This window comes from Streptopelia decaocto, assembly GCF_964273445.1.
Source record: "Streptopelia decaocto genome assembly, chromosome: 4".
Classification (NCBI taxonomy): domain Eukaryota; kingdom Metazoa; phylum Chordata; class Aves; order Columbiformes; family Columbidae; genus Streptopelia; species Streptopelia decaocto.
In genome coordinates this window covers 37,838,758-37,857,500 of record NC_138658.1, presented here as the reverse complement: position 1 = coordinate 37,857,500, position 18,743 = coordinate 37,838,758, and the positions used below count along the sequence as shown (strand labels likewise).

The window sequence follows — 18,743 nt, the reverse complement described above, 5'->3', positions numbered from 1 at the left end:
AAGGGCGGTTGGAACTAGATGATATTTAAGGTCCCTTCCAACACAGACTGTTCTATCATTCTGTGATTCTATGATAAGATAGCAGTGACAAACCATTCATTCATTCTTGTTTAACTTGAAATCAAATATATTTTTAAAGTCTTTTTTAATAAAGAATCTACTTGTAGTTGGTCAGTTTACTTCAAAATAATGCTTTACAAACCTTTATTCTTAGATACTAGTGACTGTGCCTCAATGTTTAGAAATCTTGATGCTGTCTCCTCGTTGCCAGAAATGGACCAAACGGATACAATATGTCATATTTGATGAGGTAGGCATCTTTTAATAGTAACCAATTTAACAAATATACAAAAAGAGCTTGAGGAAAAATGCTGGTGCATTACATACATTATTGCTGGTAAAATAACAACTTTCAGAAATATTATTTCAGACTTACTACCTTTTCCTGATTTGCTGATAGTGTTTATGTACTGCAGTGAAAGAACTTAAAACTGTGTTAGCCCTCAAGAGGAAGCTACCAGGGAATTCCTTAATTTCTCTCAGGCCTGTCAGCTGAAAAACTAAAAGCCACCACTGTAGTCTCAGTGGCACAAGTAGAGCATTTCAGAGTGGGATCATCCACATTTCACATCATACAGTATTAGTCAGTCTTTCCAGGGAAAAGGATGATAATTAATCTTGCTAAATTTAAAATTCCTGCTGTATTTTTTCTTGTATATAAAATTAATTGCTAATTATGCCGCCATCTAGGGTATAAACAGTGAATGTACTATTGAAATTTATACTAATGTGTTATCCAGTGAAGTGTGGAGAGAGGTTTACTGGACCCTTGATTTGGATCTCATGGTGATCTGCTACAACATAAGAATTACTCAGTACTGGTCTTGCCAAACTTTTGATTTTTGCAAAACGCGAAACAATAACTGTTTTGGTTGCACTTTGATAAGGAACACTTCTTCTTTTCTTTTAATCCCTTTTCCCAAAAACATAGGTCCATTGTCTTGGCAGTGAAATTGGAGCAGAGGTTTGGGAGCATCTTCTGGTAACAATTCGGTGTCCGTTTTTGGCGCTCTCTGCTACTGTCAGTAACCCGGAACACCTAACTGAGTATGTGTGAAATTTTCGTGCTCACAAGAGCATATTTAAACTGGATATGAGCTGTTTTTAGATAGACAGATCAATTACTCTTAGGAGGCAACTGATTTGGAGTTATATTGTTACATGTATTATGCTACTTTTACTCCCCAGTTCAGACAAAACAATGCTGTAACTCTTAACTCTGTAATGAGAATAGGCAATAGTCTGCCTTCAGACCCTATAATTGAGCTGTGCAGAGGCATTCGGAAGCTTTTACATCTATTTGAATTGCCAAAGCCTGATAAGAACACTTGTCCATCATCAATCAGAGAAGATGCACCATATTTATATATATAAAATGGTGCTATTGCATATTTTTTATTTGCACCCTGGGATAAGCTGGAGAAAACTGCACTGAAGATGGTGAGAGGGAGACTGGAAATTCAATAGGAGAAATTGAGCATATGGTAATAATTCATCTATTCATCATCAGTAGCAATTTTCTTAAAATATTTTTGACAACTCTTATTTATGTTTTATTCTTGCATTGTAGGTGGTTAAAATCTGTGAAAAGGTATTGGCAACATGCTGAGAGTATAATAGAAGGAAGCTCTGTAAACTCTGAAGAGAACTTTACAAGAAAATTTAAAGGGAAATCTAAAGTGCAAGGACATAAGAAATCATATCGTGTTAGACTAGGTGTGTATCAGAATATTTTGGAACTAGGAAATAAATTTTAGTGTTATTTCTGCAAAAACTTCAATCATGGTGTATGAACTGAAGCCTATTTTGCTTTGGGTTTTCTTTTAAATAAAAACAAAACTTGCAGGATTAAGTATTTGCTTTTCAAAACAACCAAATACATCATGACAGCATTTTTGTCTCTTCACAGTCTTGTATGAAGAAAGATACAATGATTTGGAAAAGTACGTGTGTTCTCTAAAGGGCAGTGATTTTATGATTGAACATTATCATCCGTGTGCTGCATTAACAGTCAATCATGTAAGCACAATACTGGTATCAACATTGTTTAGCAACTATTACTTTTAGGCAACATGAATTCCATCATAATTATCCCTTTTTATTTTTATTTTTTTTATTTTATATTTAAACTCCTTGCAGATTGAGAATTACGGTTTTCCTTCAGATCTTTCTCTGTCTCCACGAGAGAGCATCCAGCTTTATGACACAATGGTGAAAGTCTGGCAAGAGTGGCCAAGGGCACAGGTATGTATACACAGCTGTGAACAAAATATATAAAAATAAATAGATAACAAAGTTCTGCAATGTTTGATACTAATGTTGTTTTTCCAGGAGCTAGATCCTGAGGAATTTGTCTCTTTCAAGAATAAAGTAGTGATAAAAAAGCCAGACGTGAGGAAATATGAACAGGAACTGAAGAAAGAATTAAGTGAATGGATTGTGCTTGGCCAAAAGCAGAAGGTAACAGTTGTTACAATGCACTTTCTTAAGATCGTATACATCTTTAAAATAACAATATGTAATAATATTATTATGGCAGTTTCTCCTCCCATTATTATTATTTAGTAGGTTTAACTGCTGCTGCACTTGAAAGATAAGCATTAATATTTGTGGCATTTCCCCATGAGCATTTTCAAGGTGATGTTTTCACAAGCTTCTCTGGGAATCAGACTTCTAATACTGCTGTGAGATTTCAGTTCCTGATTCCCTTAGGCACTGCTTACAGTTAGTGAGAATATTGTATGTTTGCTCTGCTTTTTCAGTCTACCTCTTTTTTGCTCTTCATTTGAAAGCTTCTTGTGGAGCTACAGACAGACTGTATGTATGTTTTCATGTAAAAGAGAGGAATTAAAGCAATGAGCAGAAAATTTAAAAAAAGTCTTGATTGGAGGCCACCTATTGCAACATTATAAAAAGGAATATGAGGAGGTGGTGAATTGGCAAGTTAAAAATAAAGAATATCTGCGGAAAAACAAAACAAAACCAAACCCAACAAATTTATTGAAATATGACAGTTAAAGGTGAAAATAAATAATAATCGGCCTATTAGTGATACTTCATTATTTGTGCTGTGATGACTTGCATTTTGAGCTCTTACCAAAGTCAGTTGATAACTTGCAGTCTGTAAACTACACATGGCTATTGCAGCTCTGAATGTTTAAAAAAAAAATTGCTCATAGAAGTTAACACAGGAAAACAGAGTCTTTGTATTTATTAGCCTTTGACTAGAAGTTTCTACCATTAAAATATCCCCAATAATACTGCTTTGGTCAGGTGAATGAGTTACTGGAGCACCTTAAGCCAAAACCTGTGGATTGCTCAGAACATGAGAAGTGGAGGCATCTTGCAAGCTTTGTTGATAAATTATGGGAGATGAATCAGTTGCCTGCCATATTTTTCATGTAAGTATTTACATTCCAGTAATTATATGTTTATTGCCTATATTTAGAAAAATGGAGTTCAGAGATAAGAATTGATATGGCTTGGCAAATGCCATTTATATGGTATTTGTTACATTTGCTTTAAAACATACAAAGTAAAGGCCTACAAGCTCTGGCAACCCATGCATCTTTATGGCACCAAAGTTTCAAACTGTAATCAAACTGGGAGCATGTAATTACGTTGTGGAAAGGGTAGAATCCACACATGATGTCTGAGAAAATTACAAGAAACTGAATCAGAGTAAAATTAGAGTCAAATTTTCAGTTGCTTTGCACCAAGGTAGTCAGTAAAACTTGTAGGAAGCATATACTGTTTATTTAGAGGTGCAAATGGTGTATGTGGGGCAGATTTGCTAGGGAAAAGGGTGGAATGAGGTTCTGTGTTTGTCATATGGTGATGGCTCCACTGCACAGCCTCTAACAATCTCACATATAGTGACATGCATCAAACAACCTGTTTTGCAAATCTGTAGGATGCAATTACATAACATCAGGCATGTACAACTTTGAGCCTACTGACAGTACTATAGTCGGTGATAGTGCTAATATCAATGAAGCAGACATGTACCTCAACGCTGGACTTAATAATAACAAGAAGCTGCTTATCAGTAAATAGTTGTCTACTGCATATTCTCGCTGTAATAATGCTTAGAAACAATCATGTAAAAATTGAAAGTTTTCTTAGTATGAAGCCTTTTCCTTCCTTTGATAGTTAGAGGTAGAATGCTCACTGCCATTTCAGTTCTCACATGCTTGATGTTGATAAAAAGACATTTCTGAAAGAACTCTAGAAAGGAAGAAGCAAAAAGTGAATATACATATTGATGGTACATCTCAAATTATTCTAGTTGCTGGTAAATTATTTCTTTTTCTATTTTTCAGTGACGATCTAGTTGTAAATTAATGTTATGGCTGATTTCAAGCTGAAACTGGCAGTTTTCAGAAGGACTCTTAGATATTTGTAATTCCATCAAACAAGGAATAATTTTAGGGCTGCTGTATGAACTGCATCCTCATTTTGGGGCACTCAATAGGAAGTTCCAAGGTGCTTCTCCTTAGGGCAGATGGATTATGCCTTCCTCTCATCTACCGTGCAATGATGAGTCCTTAGAAATTCTTGGTGACTTATGGCTCCTGCAAGGGACGGCTAGGGTATGAATATCCTAGACAATTGATAAATGATCATGGTGAGACAAGAACACATCCCAGATTGGTGAATACAGAGAGAGAACCTAATGGTACCAAGCTGGGGGATGAGGTACAGAAATCTGTTATCTAAGGGTCTTTTAAGGCAGAGGTGTAGTGTAACAGCACTTGGTAGACCTCCCTAGTGTCTTTCCAGTTAGGCAAAAGACAAGAGTCAGACAGAACCAAAAAAACCCCCAAATAAAATAATAATAATTAAAAAGTCTCTCTAGTTAAATAGCCCAGACCTGAGAAATTCTGATGAAGATGGAGGGGATGAGTAACCCTCACAAATAGTAGACAGTGACTTGGAGTAACAGATTGACATTTATGCTTCATTGGTGCTGATAGGCCTTATCTCCCCAAGCCATTAATGATGAGTGTGGTTGAAAAGCAGTCATCCCATATAGTGTTATGTTAGCATGGAATTAATGGACACTCCTAAGAGAGCAGGTATTGGAGCTGTAGAAGCCAAATTGCTATTGCAGCCCTTGGTGGTAGGGAAAATCCAGTACTTAAGAGTTTACTTTTCTATTCTTAGAGCCAAGAAGGAAAAGCATGGGCAGGCACCACTTTAGTACTCCTATGGCTGCATAAACTCAATGATAGACAGAAATTAGGTCATTCAGTCTGAGCTTCAGAGGGGGAGAAGAAAGTAAATGGCAAGTGACTGTTATTGAGCTTTGTCATCTGTGAAGATGTGGAAAGCTTAAGTTAGGGAGAATTTACCTCCTAGCCTTAAAATCTATATTTTGTCTTTCTGGATAAAAGGATAAAGTCCTTCAATTTTTGCTCCTGTTCATGGTGACTGCTATATTTGAATGACTAGTGAATATTCTAATGGACTAGGATGCAACCTCATCCCATGTGTTGCCAACACCTTGCATGGTGTTAGTTAAACTCAAAAAAAAGAAAACAAAAAAAGCTATGAGAAAAACAGCTATGTAGAAGAACAAGAAAGACAGGCAGTGATTCTCAATGAGGTGTGGAAAAGAATTAAAATTACTTAAACTACAATTTACTTTATCTGTTTGTCCAAGTGTCCAGCTTAAGGAAAGGTAGAGTTGAGCATACTTTCTATAGATGATTTATTGGCAGAATCATTTAACATTTTACCATTCGGTTTAAAAGGGAATGCAGACTATGATTTAGAGAAGTAATATGGATATGCTTCTTATTATTAGATTCTGACTATTGTCAGATTATAAGGTTTAACTAATATTATTGTAACAGCACTACATATAAATAAAAACTCTATTAGAGTTCACCTAACCGATGTATATTATATATTATGTACTTTAAGATTTAATGTGGATTCAGTGGAAAATGCAGCCAAGAACGTATTCTTCAATTTGCTGAAAAGACAAAAAAGTCAACAAGACCCTGATACCGAGAGCAAAAAAGAGCGTTTAAGGGATGAATTAAAAAAAGTGAATAAAACACTAATAAAATTCAACCCTCGGTAAGTATTATAACCATATATTACTAAAAAGCTTGCATATTAAGACAGACCATAATTTTGTGATAACTCATTTCTGGGGAATGTACCTTGCAGCAGCACAGTCCTGCAGTTTGCAGTGTAGAAGTCCCTGCTCCTCTTTGTGCTCTAGCAACCCACACTGTAGGAGCAGCTGTGTGGCAGGTGTCAATCAGCTGTACCTAGTGCACAGTCACGCAGCAGGAAAGTGCCAGTGTTGCTGACATTATGTAAGGTGCTGGCACTACGACATAAGAATCAAAGAGAGAGACCCGAGTATATGAGATCGGTCAATTTGGAATAATTCACCTCTGAGATACCAAGATATCAGAATGGCTCGTTCTCCAGACAGTAACTTTTGTCATGCATCCATTAAAAACAGTGTAGCATCTGACCCTGGTGCTGGGTCAGCAACTGCGGGCGAGTATTTTCATAGTTTAGCCTCACCATGGCTGGTTACAGTAGTGGAACTCAGAAGTATGGGTTCACCTGACTGGTGAGATGTTCTCTGAATATTTATCAGCCTTTTGCTTGGATTGTACTCTATTTGTTTCTCCCTTAACCTCGAATTTTCTTGATTTTTGTGATCACAGAGTACAGATTTTTATAAGACATTTGGCAGTGAAATGTGGCTATAGTTATCAGGATTGTCAGGAACATAAAACGTCATGGTTTTGCCCTCCTAATCATGACAACTTACAGTGCATTCTTTGGACATAATATCATGAAAGAATGAATCATAGAATCATAGAATGTCCTGAGTTGGAAGGGACCCACAAGGATCATCAAACTTAGCTGACTTTCATAGTAGTGAGAACTTGAAAATCCAGTAGGAATTTAGATACATATTTAAACATTGAAATAGCTTGAAAATCTGCCTCTAAATAGTTTTCCTTCTGTCTTCTTCAAATCCTGTCCTAAATCCCTACAGTCCATGTCATTATTGGAGGTAAATCCATCACATTTCTCTTTCATGTTTAATACTTCTACTGTTCAATCTTGTTAGCTTACCAACTTGCTAAATGAAGTACTTTAGATTTGCTGTGTTAATCTTCGTTTTGTATATCACCATAATTCCTTCTCTCTACTTCACCCAGAATTACTGTTTTGCATACAAGCCATGATAAAAGGAAGCTGTTAGCATTGCCAGTAACTTTACATTTACAGATCTACCTACATGTTTGAGTCTACAGTTTAAAATCGATTGAGTCTACATCTGTCAGTACTCAAAGAATATCTCAAAACTGACATATTTGTGTTAATTACAGAAATAATATTTTTAATTGTATGTTGTATACAGGGATACCAAAAAGATGAGCTCCAGTAAAATCGAAAACATGCAACTTCTTTTGACAAAAAAAAAACAGCTAGAAAAAAAACTTAAAAAGCTAACTGCTATCCCTTCTGGATGTACTTATGCTGATCCTAAAGCAGTGGATGAAGATGTAAGTAATTCACTGATAATTATAAAATGATTTTGGTTTTGTATGTCTAAAATGCATGAATTTGTGCATAAATACATAAACCACACATAATGTGTGATGCAGTTGTAATTCATAACAGTATGCATAGATATCATGAAACATTTAAATCTGATTCTGGGTATCAATCTTAGATGATTTTTCCTTTAAGATGTATGGACAACTTTCACTCTGCCAAATAAAAAGATGTTGACTTGTCCCTGTGATAGGGGTCCTGAGATGTATACCACAGTTTGTTCATTTCTATGAACTATCAACTACGCAGTTCTGTGACTTGTTGATTCATATCTCAGACTCCTATTTTTCTGACAGAGTCATCAGCATAGGCTATATGGCACCTTTGTGTGCTTATCAAAATATTTTTAAGCCCTTCGTATCATCTAAAAATACTAAATAATAAATTATTTTAGGCTTTAAAATTTCTAGTTCCCATAAAGCAAAATTTTCCATGCTCTTCAATGTTTTCATGACCCCTTTAGGAAAGAAAAGGTGAGAAATGCACTGAAAATCTGCAGATGTCCATCAGAAATAGTGATGTATATATTTGTATACAAATAATAAAGGAATAATTTATGAAAGAGATTTATATGATGTGGTTTCCAGCAGTAGTGAGTTACTGGGCTTTGATTCAGGACATCCCCTGTTGTCTGAACTTCTTGAAATATGACTGTGGTTCATATAGCCGTCTCCTTATGACTGGGGTTTTTTTAATTAAAAAAAGTAATTGTGATATATAGCTCTTAATTCAGAAAAAAAAGTGCTCAAAATTTTGATGAAGTGTCTTGATAATGCTTTCTGCTTATTGTGATACATCTTGAAAGAGAGGAAAATTCTTGGTATTGGGACCAAACTTGAAAAATTTCATGATTCTTTGTGCGGGGACCTTGGAATCCTGATGGCATTTTCGGACTGCTGTCAGCCAGCGTGGAAGAAACATTACTTCCCACAATTGTACATGGGTAAAGGCAGTGAAAAAGTAGCTTGAACTTTGGAACAGGTGGCACTTGGATGTAGAGTGAAGTTCAGAAAGTACTGAAAAAGCTTAATTCGGTGCTATTTCTGAGTTTGGAAAAGGGAAGTTTCTAACTGTGTAGTGAGATGAAATGGTCGTACCAAGCAGGGATGACAAACAAGAGCAAACATGTATCAGCTTCATGTAGCTACTTGGGAATTTGCTCTGTGATAGTGGCACGCAGTCCGTAGTCACAAGGCCATTCTTTGAGTACAAAAGTCGAGAACATGTGGGCTTCCTATGTCTGGTTGCATCTAGCTGCATGGTATGACATTTGGGACTGTTGTAATGGCATTTGTTGCAAAGGTGAAAAAACCTGATAGTATATAGAAATGTACCAAAGAGCTTGGATTTGTCATCATAATGAAGCTACTGTACTGTCTACTGATGGTACACATCCACTTATATACTTCAGGTTCACTGAAGATCATAAAAAGTTGTATTTCTTCGTAGTGCTTGGAATTTTGTCAGATAAGACTTTTTTTTTTTTTTTTTTTTTCCATTAACAACACCTGGTTATGGTCAATACTTAGCATTTCTTTTTATTTGTAGACTTTAAGGAAGATTTTTGGTCGACTTAGGTTTGAGAGAAGAGGTTATTTACAGCAAACAATGGCACTGAGGGGCATTGGGTATCATCATGGATCTATGACTGCCAAAGGAAGACAAGTAGTGGAGATGCTTTTCAGGCTGGGATATATCAAGGTTGGTAAATTTGCATTTTTGTTTTTTATGTTAGTTTTTCCATATATTTGATGTAAAAATATAGTGTACCTTTTACCAGGAGTAAAATATATTGCAGGCTTCGTCATGCTCATTTTAAAATGCTAACAGGAAGGTTTCCAAACAAATAAACTAAGTGAACTGATAGATATAGAACTTTATTTCTAACAAAGATTTTCTGTCTTTCAGATTAGTAAATCATAGTATCATAGAATCATTTAGGTTGGAAAAGACCCTAAGATCACCGACTTCAACCATAAACCTAACGCTACCAAGTCCACGAGTAAACCATGTCCCTAAGCACTATGTCTGCATGTCTTTTAAACACCTTTAGGGTTTGTGACTCAACCACTTCCCTGGGCAGCCTGTTCCAATGCTTGACAGTTCTTTAAGTGGAGAAATTTTTCATAATGTCCCATCTAAACCTCCCCTGGTGCAACTTGGGGCTGTTTCCTCTCACCCTAATGCTTGTTACTTGGGAGAAGAGACCAACACTCTCCATGCTACAACCTCCCTTCAGGTAGTAGTAGACAGCAATAAGGTCTCCCCTCAGTCCCCTTTTCTCCAGGCTAAACAGCTCCAGTTCCCTCAGCCGCCCCTCACAAGACGTGTGCTCCAGGCATGTCACCAGCTTTGTTGCCCTTCTCTGAACTCCCTCCAGCACCTCAATGTCTTTCTCGTAGTGAGAGGCCCAAAACTGAACACAGGATTCGAGGTGCAGCTTCACCAGAGCCCAGTACAGGGGGACGATTACTTCCCTGGTCCTGCTGGCCACACTATTCCTGATACAAGCCAGGATGCTGTTGGCCACCTGGGCACACTGCTGGCTCATGTTCAGCCAGCTGTCAACCAACACCCCCAGATCCCTTTCTGCCAGGCAGCTTTCCAGCCACTGTTCCCTCAGCCTGTAGCGCTGCCTGGGGTTGTTGTGACACAAGTGCAAGACCCAGCACTTGGCCTTGTTAAATTTCATACAATCAGCCTCAGCCTATCGATCCAGCTGGTCCAGATCCCTCTGCAGAGCTTTCCTACCCTCCAGCAGATCAACACTCCCACCCAACTTGGTGTCATCTACAAATTTACTAAGGGTACACTCAATCCCCTCATCCAGATCATTGATAAAGAGGTTAAACAGAGCTGACCCCAATACTGATACCCAGGGAGCACCACTCGTGACCAGCCGCCAACTGGATTTGACTCCATTCACCACAAGTCTTTGGGCCTGGCCATCCAGACAGTTTTTTAGCCAGCAAAGAGTGCACCCATCCAAGGCACAAGCAGCCAGTTTCTCCAGGAGAATGCTGTGGGAAATAGTGTCAAAGGCTTCACTAAATTCTAGGTAGACAACATCCACGGCCTTTATCTCATCCACTAAGCAGGTTACCTTGTCAGAGAAAGACATCAGGTTAGCCAAGCAGGACCTGCCTTTCGTAAACCCATGCTGACTGGGCCTGGATGCTTGGTTGTTCTGTATGTGCCACGTGATGGCACTCAGGATGATCTGTCCATGACCTTCTCTGGCACTGAGGTCAGACTGACAGGCCTGTAGCTCACTGAATCCTCCTTCTGACCCTTCCTGTAGATGAGCATCACATTTTCTAACCTGCAGTCAACTGAAACCTCCCCGGTAGGCCAGGGTTGCTGATAAAATGATGGAAAGTGAGCACCTCCACCAGCTCCCTCAGTACCCTTGGGTGGATCCCATCTAGCCACATAGGCTTGTGTGTGTCTGAGTGGTGTAGCAGGTCATTAACCATTTTCCCTTGGATTATTGGGGCTTCATTCTGCTCCCCATCCCTGTCTTCCAGCTCAGGGGACTGTGTACTCCGAGAACAACTGGTCTTGCTATTAAAGACTGAGGCAAAGAAGGCATTTAGTAGCTCAGCCTTTTCCTCTTCCTCTGTCACTATGTTTTCCTCCCACATCCGATAAAGGATGGAGATTCTCCTTAGCCCTCATTTTGTTGCTCATGTATTTATTGAAACATTTTTTTATTGTTTTTTACTGCAGGAGCCAGCTGAAAATGTTTTATAGATAAACAAATCCTACAGGATTATGATATTTTGTACTGTCTTCACAGAATATTTCAATTTGTCTTCAGTTTCAATATAATTTCAATTTGTGTTCCATAAAAGATGCACTATAAACTTGCACGATACAAAAGTTCAATATGCATATGTAATAGCTATATGAGCAACACTGAACAGTGAAATTCCTCTAAGTTCATAGCTCTGTTAAATTCATCAGTTAGTTTAGCTATAGGAAGTTTAGCTATTAAAGTTTAGCTATAGGAAGAATGATAGTAAAATTTCTGTTGATTTAAGTTGGGTATTACAGGTGTTCTTTTTAAATTGGATATTGCCATTTCTAATAGTTATACTCATGTTTGATATTTTACAGGTAGTCACAGCTACTTCAACACTTGCTCTGGGAATCAACATGCCATGCAGATCTGTTGTCTTTGCTGAAGATTCGGTCTTTTTAGATGCCCTAAATTACAGACAGGTATGGAAATAGAGCACCTACTTTTTATTACAAGAACAGTACACATGTAGCTGCCATGACACACAAATTCAGAAAAATGTCTTTTTGTTTTCACATACTTCTGGGTACGTTCTGGCTTTTGGCTGTTCTTTTTGGTGGCGATAGTAGTTTTAGCTAAGGTGATTTTACTAAATTTTTGGAACTGCCAGCCCACAAATAATGTTTGTAGTCAAAAGACCTGTTTCAGCAATGAAAATATTACATTTGCTCAGTGAATTAAAGGCACAGATTCTGCTTTCAGTTACGGGAACTGGAAAGACAAAAGCTGTTTTGTTCTAGCCATGGTTTTACAAATGTGTGAAAAATATGCTGTAAGAACATACAGTGGGAATGTAATGAGGAAAAGAAAGATTGCTGACTGGATTAATTAGGGTCATTTGAATTCTTTCCATCTTGGCACTCCACACAACGCAACACAGCAATGTGTAGATGAGGTTGCCAATGCAATCAAGTAGAATGTCTCCAGTCATGGCACAAATTACTGGGTGGGCTACTTTTCAAAACTGCATTTTCATGAAGCACTGCCAGTTTGCCTCTGGTTTAGGAAGCCATAAAGGCCAGATAGAGCTGATGGCATCACCTGGCAGGTAGGTCTCGGAGGTCAGGGTGTGAGTGGATCTGTGCAGTAGCCAGACCTATGTGCATCTCCCTTCTGCTGCACGTAAATGATGTGACTCCAGCTGTGTCACATCATCTGCTACAAGGGGCAAGTCCCCACAAGGGACCTGACCAAGAGCAGGTGATCCAAGCAAGGGAATACACCCTTAGGCAGCTTCTCTGCTCTGTATTCTCTGCTCTTTATTCATACTGAGACTACCTCTGCCCCAAATCTACCCAGAAATTATTCAGACCTAAATGTAATTTGAAAACAAAGCTGGTGTATAAGTATAAATTACGTTAAAACTTACCTTGAAGAAATAGAAATGTTAAAAAGACGTGAGAGAACGTATCCTGGCCAGTGTTTAGGTCTTCTATCAAATTTTGAAGTTCATATTTAAAAAAGTAAATAAAATGACCACAATTGTAAACCAGCTATATTTGAGGTACAACATATTTTGCACACATTATTTTAATAGTTGTGCATAAATGCTTTATTAAAACTGTATAGATAGTACCAGTAAATACAACTTATGTATATTTTATTTTAAAATTAATAATTTATTATTTTAATAATATAGGTATTGTATATCTTATTCTTAGATGACAGGACGTGCTGGAAGACGAGGACAAGATATGATTGGAAATGTGTTCTTCTACGATATCCCACTGCCCAAAGTTGAAAGACTTATCAAATCCAATGTACCTCAGTTGAAAGGGCAGTTTCCTCTGACTCTTTCCTTAATATTGAGACTCATGCTGTTGACCTCAAAGGCTGATGACAAAGCAGATGCCAAAGCAAAGGTTTAATATTTTTTTCTTAATAGCAATTTAATTAAATTATGTTTCCTTAGCATGAGCAGGAAGTTATGCAATTCTGAAGTAAGCAGTCTGGCTGCAAATGAAAGTGCATGCTTTGCTATAATGCTTCTAGTACCTGTGCCATCTTCTCCTAAATATTGCATTTCCATGCATTTATTCTTTGCAATAAATATTATCATCAGAAAGAATTATACTGTCAGGAAGGTATTTTTACTGACTCTTGTTCTGTGCAATATTTGCATTAACTTAGAGAATTAGAGAGTCTTCCAATATTTAAAATGTCAGGTTTATTTCAGAAAAGATGTGAACATACATTTCCATAGGGAAGATGGGAGCTAGGAAATGCTATCTATCTCAACTGAAATAATGAATAAATTCTATGTATTACTCACATATTTAAATCTGCACACTAACTCTATGGAATAAAAGAATTCTTATTCTTGCCATTTATTACAGTGATTTAAGTAAAGAAGTCATGATGATGATTACAAATTGGTCAGAGATATATTCTTGCAATTATTAAGGAATTCTTACCTCCAGATGATCCAGTTTTTATATCCACTTCAGCATATGAATGTTTATTTTCAAGGACTCACTGAATGAATTCAGACATAAATCTTCTTAGGATAACAAAGTAAATTGCTAAACTTCTATGTTAAATATTAAAATGGTACTAAACTGTAAGGAGTACTTTCAAAGCTTACTGTTTTTTGTTTAATAATATTTAGATCCTTGCCTTTTAGATCTCTATATGAATTTCATTTAATTAACTTTACAAACCTCAGCATAAATTTAGAAAATGCACACACATCTGGCAGAGGATGGACTTTTTCACAAGCACTTCCAGGAGTTAGGCGTTCAATTTAAATAAAAATACAACATAAGCCCCACCCAGCGCTTTTACCCTGAAAACCAACTGATGAAACAAAGCAGAAAATCAGGATGTTCAATTTCTTTCCTTGTTACAATAACAACATTTCCTTGGATTTCTAGTTTCTTTTTTTTTTTAATTTTTTTTTTCCTGTTTGTTTGACCAGGCATTGTCAGTGTTGAAGCATTCGCTGATGTCGTTCAGAAAAGAAAGATATGCTGAAATATTAAAAATCTATTTTATGTTTTCCTTGCAATTTCTTATCAAAGAGGTAAGTTTTAACTCGTCCTCATAAAGGGTAGTTCTCACTTGTTTGTGTTAGTATGTGTTCACTTAAAGAACCGTTTCTTTCATAACAACAGTCTATTTCTTTCTGTTAGAAATAAATTTAAAGAAACAGATAGAGTGCTCTAAGATTGAAGTTAATTCTGAGCTATTTATGGAATAAATTCAATAGGGAATGGTCTATATGATATGGTCTATATGATTACAAATTTATTAGGAAAGTAAAAGTTGTGCATTTGTATTGTATCTGAAGATGCATGCATAGGAAATGATGGGGTTTAACACATACTAAGGATGACATAATTTCCAAAATCCTGGGAGAAGTTTTCTCTCTAACAAAAATCTGGGAAGAAGGTCTTGGAGAAGACTGAAAATTAGTGGTGTATCTCTCCATAGTAACAGTTTCAATTGGATGGATACCATTTTGGAAAACTTTTACGCAGTACTCCATTTTGGCTTACAGCCCAGAACTACAGGCAGAAAGAGGCACCAATAATATGAGTACATTGACAAATCATCTGTGCTCAGGTTTCCCAGTCCTGCTCCCAGCATACAAGACAGTTCAGTAACTTTTCTGAAAAGTTACAGTTAGCATAAGAATGGGACAAAACCTGGCCTACATACTTAGCATCCTGTTTCCAATAATTTTTCCAGGAAATCGTATTTTAAAAAAAAATTGGGGGCAACCATATAATGATGATTATCATCTGGATACTCCCTACTTTCATACAGGGCGTGATGCAGAGTGATCACCAACAGAAGAGTTGTCCTCGAATTTGTAGCCTTTGATGGAGTTTCATTCAATGAGTTTGTCCTGTTGTTTTGTTGAAACTATATAAGCTTCTAGCACCCAAATATCTTGCAGCAACATATTTGACAGATCAATGCTTGCTGTGCTGTTATCCCATCAAACATTTGGGCTAATTTTTTTTCTTTTTTTTAATGAAAGTTGCATCAAATCTTACTTTGGTGACTGAATGCACTTTTCACTTTCAACACGATCTAAATTGGTGCTAACACTATGAAGTCAAGATCTGTGGTTTGTACAGGGAGATGACTATCTCCCATGGAAATACTCAAATAGTTGGTGACTTGTTTTTCAGTAAGGACAAATTTTTGCCTTTCAGTGGAAACTGAATGGCCTTAATAGGTACCTATACATTAGGTTGAATGACTGTTCTGAATGCCACCATTTTATACTTCCATTATATTCAAGTTCATCTTTCATAACTAAGCTTAATTTGCTTTTTGAATTAAATAGGGCTACTTGGATCAAAAAGGTAACCCCATAGGATTTGCTGGACTTGTGACGCACTTGTACTATCATGAACCCTCAAATTTTGTTTTAGTGAGCTTTCTTGTGAAAGGTTTATTCCACAAATTGTGCCGGCCAATTAAAGGTAAATAATCCTCCCTGCATCTTAATTACAGTCTATGGCGGGCTCTTTAATCCCAATTGTTCTGAAATCTTCTGGGTGCCTTCTTGCTGCTGTCACCTTTTGCTTGCCTGGTCTTCATCCTCGTATACTTGGCCTCTGCCTTTGCACACTCTGCATATGCTCATACTTCTGTCTGAGAAAGCCAAGGCACACTTATGCTGCTATCATGAACATAAATTCAGTGCTTGTGAAATATTCTGATGAGGTAGAAAAGAAAGCTATACACAGCAAAATTAATAATTCTGACTCCAGAGCAAGATTTGAATGCCAGCTAGCAAATAAGATGGATGATCACTCCGAATAACAAATCAAAAAACTGAAGTACTACTAATATCTCAGGACATAAGTAACATCCATTGTGTGCACTGAGATGTGCTGCAGTATGTGAACATAAAATAATAGAGTATTAATTTGTATGTATTAGTTGCTTGATTATCTACCGGAGTTTTTTGTATGTAATCAGTTGATCTTTATCCAACATAGTTTTGCATAACCCCTGTCATGACAAGGGCAGCTGGGAAGGAAACTCTTGAATAGTTGTTCATTTTAAGAAAAAAAAAAAATTTTTTTTTTTTTTTCACTTTCATATTTAACCCAAGTAATTTCTTTTTTGAAATAGGCTCAACTGTTTTTTCGGAAGATGTCCTGGAAAAGCTAGTGCTCATTCTCGCAAACCTATTTGGGAGAAAATATCTTCCAGCCTGCTCAATGAAATATAAACCCAGATTTTACCAGTCAAAGGTAGAGAAAACCCTGGTCTTTACTGTGACTTTGGTTGTGTATCCCTTCTGTGAACTTGTTTCCTTTTGTCAGTTAGACTGGTATCATCATGTGTGTACAGCAGTTTGGTGGGCCAGCAGGTACCTGCCCACCCAGCCACTCTCTTACTCCTCCATATCAACAGGATGGGAGAGAAAATAGGATGGAAATGCTTGTGGGTCAAGACAAAAACAGGGAAATCGCTAACCAGTTAGGATCATGGGCAAAACAGCTACAACTTGCAGAAAATTAAATTCGTTTGTTGCTAATTCAAATAGATTTTGCTGGTGAGAAACAAAAAAATTAAAATTTCGACATGATCTTCCCTCCTCTGCCTTCCCCAGACTCAACTTTATTCCTTCATTCCTGACTCCTTTACCTCCCTTCCACCCCAGGCAGTGCAGTTGTTGAGGTCGATTCATAACAGCTCACCTGCTGCTCCTTCCTCCTCACACATCAGCCCTGCTCTGGTGAGAGTTCTCTCCATGGGCTGCAGTCCTTCAGGATAAACCTGCTCCCGTGTGGGCTCTTCATGGGCTGCAGCTTTCTCAGAAAACATCCAGCTGCCTTGGTGTGGAGTCCTTCACAGGCTGCAGAGTGGACATCTGCTCCGGCATGGCCATTTTCACTCAGTGGGCTACAGCGAGATCTCTCACTGTGGTCTCTTCTACAGGCTGCAGGGAAATCTCTTCATCACCTGGAGCACCTCCTCCCCCTCATCCTCTGATCTTGGTGTTAGTGCTGCTGCATCTCACTCTGCGTGTGTGACATTTTTGTCCTTTCTTAAACCAGTTTTCACAGAGGTGCTGCACTGGTGTGTGATGGGCTCAGCTTTGGCTTGTGGTGGGGCCCTTGGAACTGGCTGTGTCTGTCATGGGGCAGTCCATGGCCTCTTCTCCCAGCAGCCATCCCTGACACACGCACCCTCCTCCCTCCCTGTCCCCTGCCAGCCCCTTGCCACCTACACACAAGTAGCTAGAATAATGAAAAAGTAGTTACTGGATTAAAATCAGAAAGCTGTGATTTAACCACAGAAGCAGCAGTTGACTGTCCAGTTAAATGAAAAGTACCAGATCATTCAAGTATGTTTTAGTGATGACAGATGATTATACAGTTACGCAAAATGTAAAAGTATAAATGACACAGCATTTCTTCATACAATACAACTCAAATTTACATTAGTTAGGCACAAAGCTAACCCACCATGGGTGCAATAAGTGAAACATTTGTAACATGCTCCTGTTGGCTATTCTGTGCAAAGTCTTACAATTTTGGAGGACATAGCTATGGCTGGAACAGCAAATGAAACTTCTAGTTGAAGATGCTTATGTGGTCAGTTTTCAGCAAGCATTCCAAGAGGAAAAAATATTACTTATTTCCAAAAAGTGGCTAGTCATGTAGGAGGGATTACAGGACTGCTGTGGCTGATGGCAGCAAAGCATCAGTCTGTCATGTAGGTAGGAAACCTGTTGAACACCAAGATCTGCAAAACAAGATCTGGGAAAAGCAGCCCTTCAAAAGTCCCTCTTTAGCTAGCTGAAACATCTTCAATAGACCTGTTTGCCAGGTACTCTGTGAGTAAAAATCTAGGAATTTCATACTTATTATCTTTCACGCCCTTTTCTGCATGAAATTCATCTTCATCTTCCACATCTGTTAATTTTAGATGGTCAGGCAGTCTGACAAGTTGGGTAACGTTTGGAACTGTACTCTCTCCTTCTTTCTACTAATACATTATATGTGTACTAATACATTTTGTGTGTACTAATACTTTACTTACGCACCAATGAAGAACTGACACCTTTAGAAAAATTACCTGAATTAAGCAATAAACTGCATGTTATTTCAGGTCTTTTTAGAAGATCTGCCAGAAGAGTTTGCAGATGCTGTAAATGAGTACAACACCAAAGTAGAGGAAAATTTTGCTCATTTTCTTCTGACAACTGCCAGGCTGGCAAATATGGAACAAGAATACAGACTTCCACTGTCAAAGACAGGTAGGAAGTGAAAAATTAATGCATAATCATAATTTGTGAAATGGATTTTAT

At 37.6% G+C, this 18,743-nt stretch overlaps 1 protein-coding gene across 5 annotated transcripts in view; it reads left to right on the top strand.

Moving 5' to 3' along the window:
* LOC309438651 (putative ATP-dependent RNA helicase DDX60) overlaps positions 1-18,743 on the top strand; it is a gene marked incomplete at its 5' end in the record, with an annotated part of 54,561 nt that overhangs the window by 28,847 nt on the left and 6,971 nt on the right. For 4 of the 5 annotated variants that reach the window (XM_082050322.1, XM_082050321.1, XM_082050323.1 and 1 more), the window contains 16 exons: positions 215-310; positions 992-1,107; positions 1,631-1,776; positions 1,970-2,079; positions 2,200-2,304; positions 2,392-2,520; positions 3,334-3,461; positions 5,989-6,147; positions 7,463-7,607; positions 9,208-9,360; positions 11,779-11,883; positions 13,123-13,323; positions 14,379-14,483; positions 15,759-15,897; positions 16,556-16,677; positions 18,545-18,692. In XM_082050322.1, coding sequence (XP_081906448.1) covers positions 215-310; positions 992-1,107; positions 1,631-1,776; positions 1,970-2,079; positions 2,200-2,304; positions 2,392-2,520; positions 3,334-3,461; positions 5,989-6,147; positions 7,463-7,607; positions 9,208-9,360; positions 11,779-11,883; positions 13,123-13,323; positions 14,379-14,483; positions 15,759-15,897; positions 16,556-16,677; positions 18,545-18,692 — 2,107 coding nt within the window. The other variant, XM_082050324.1, reaches the window with a different exon arrangement.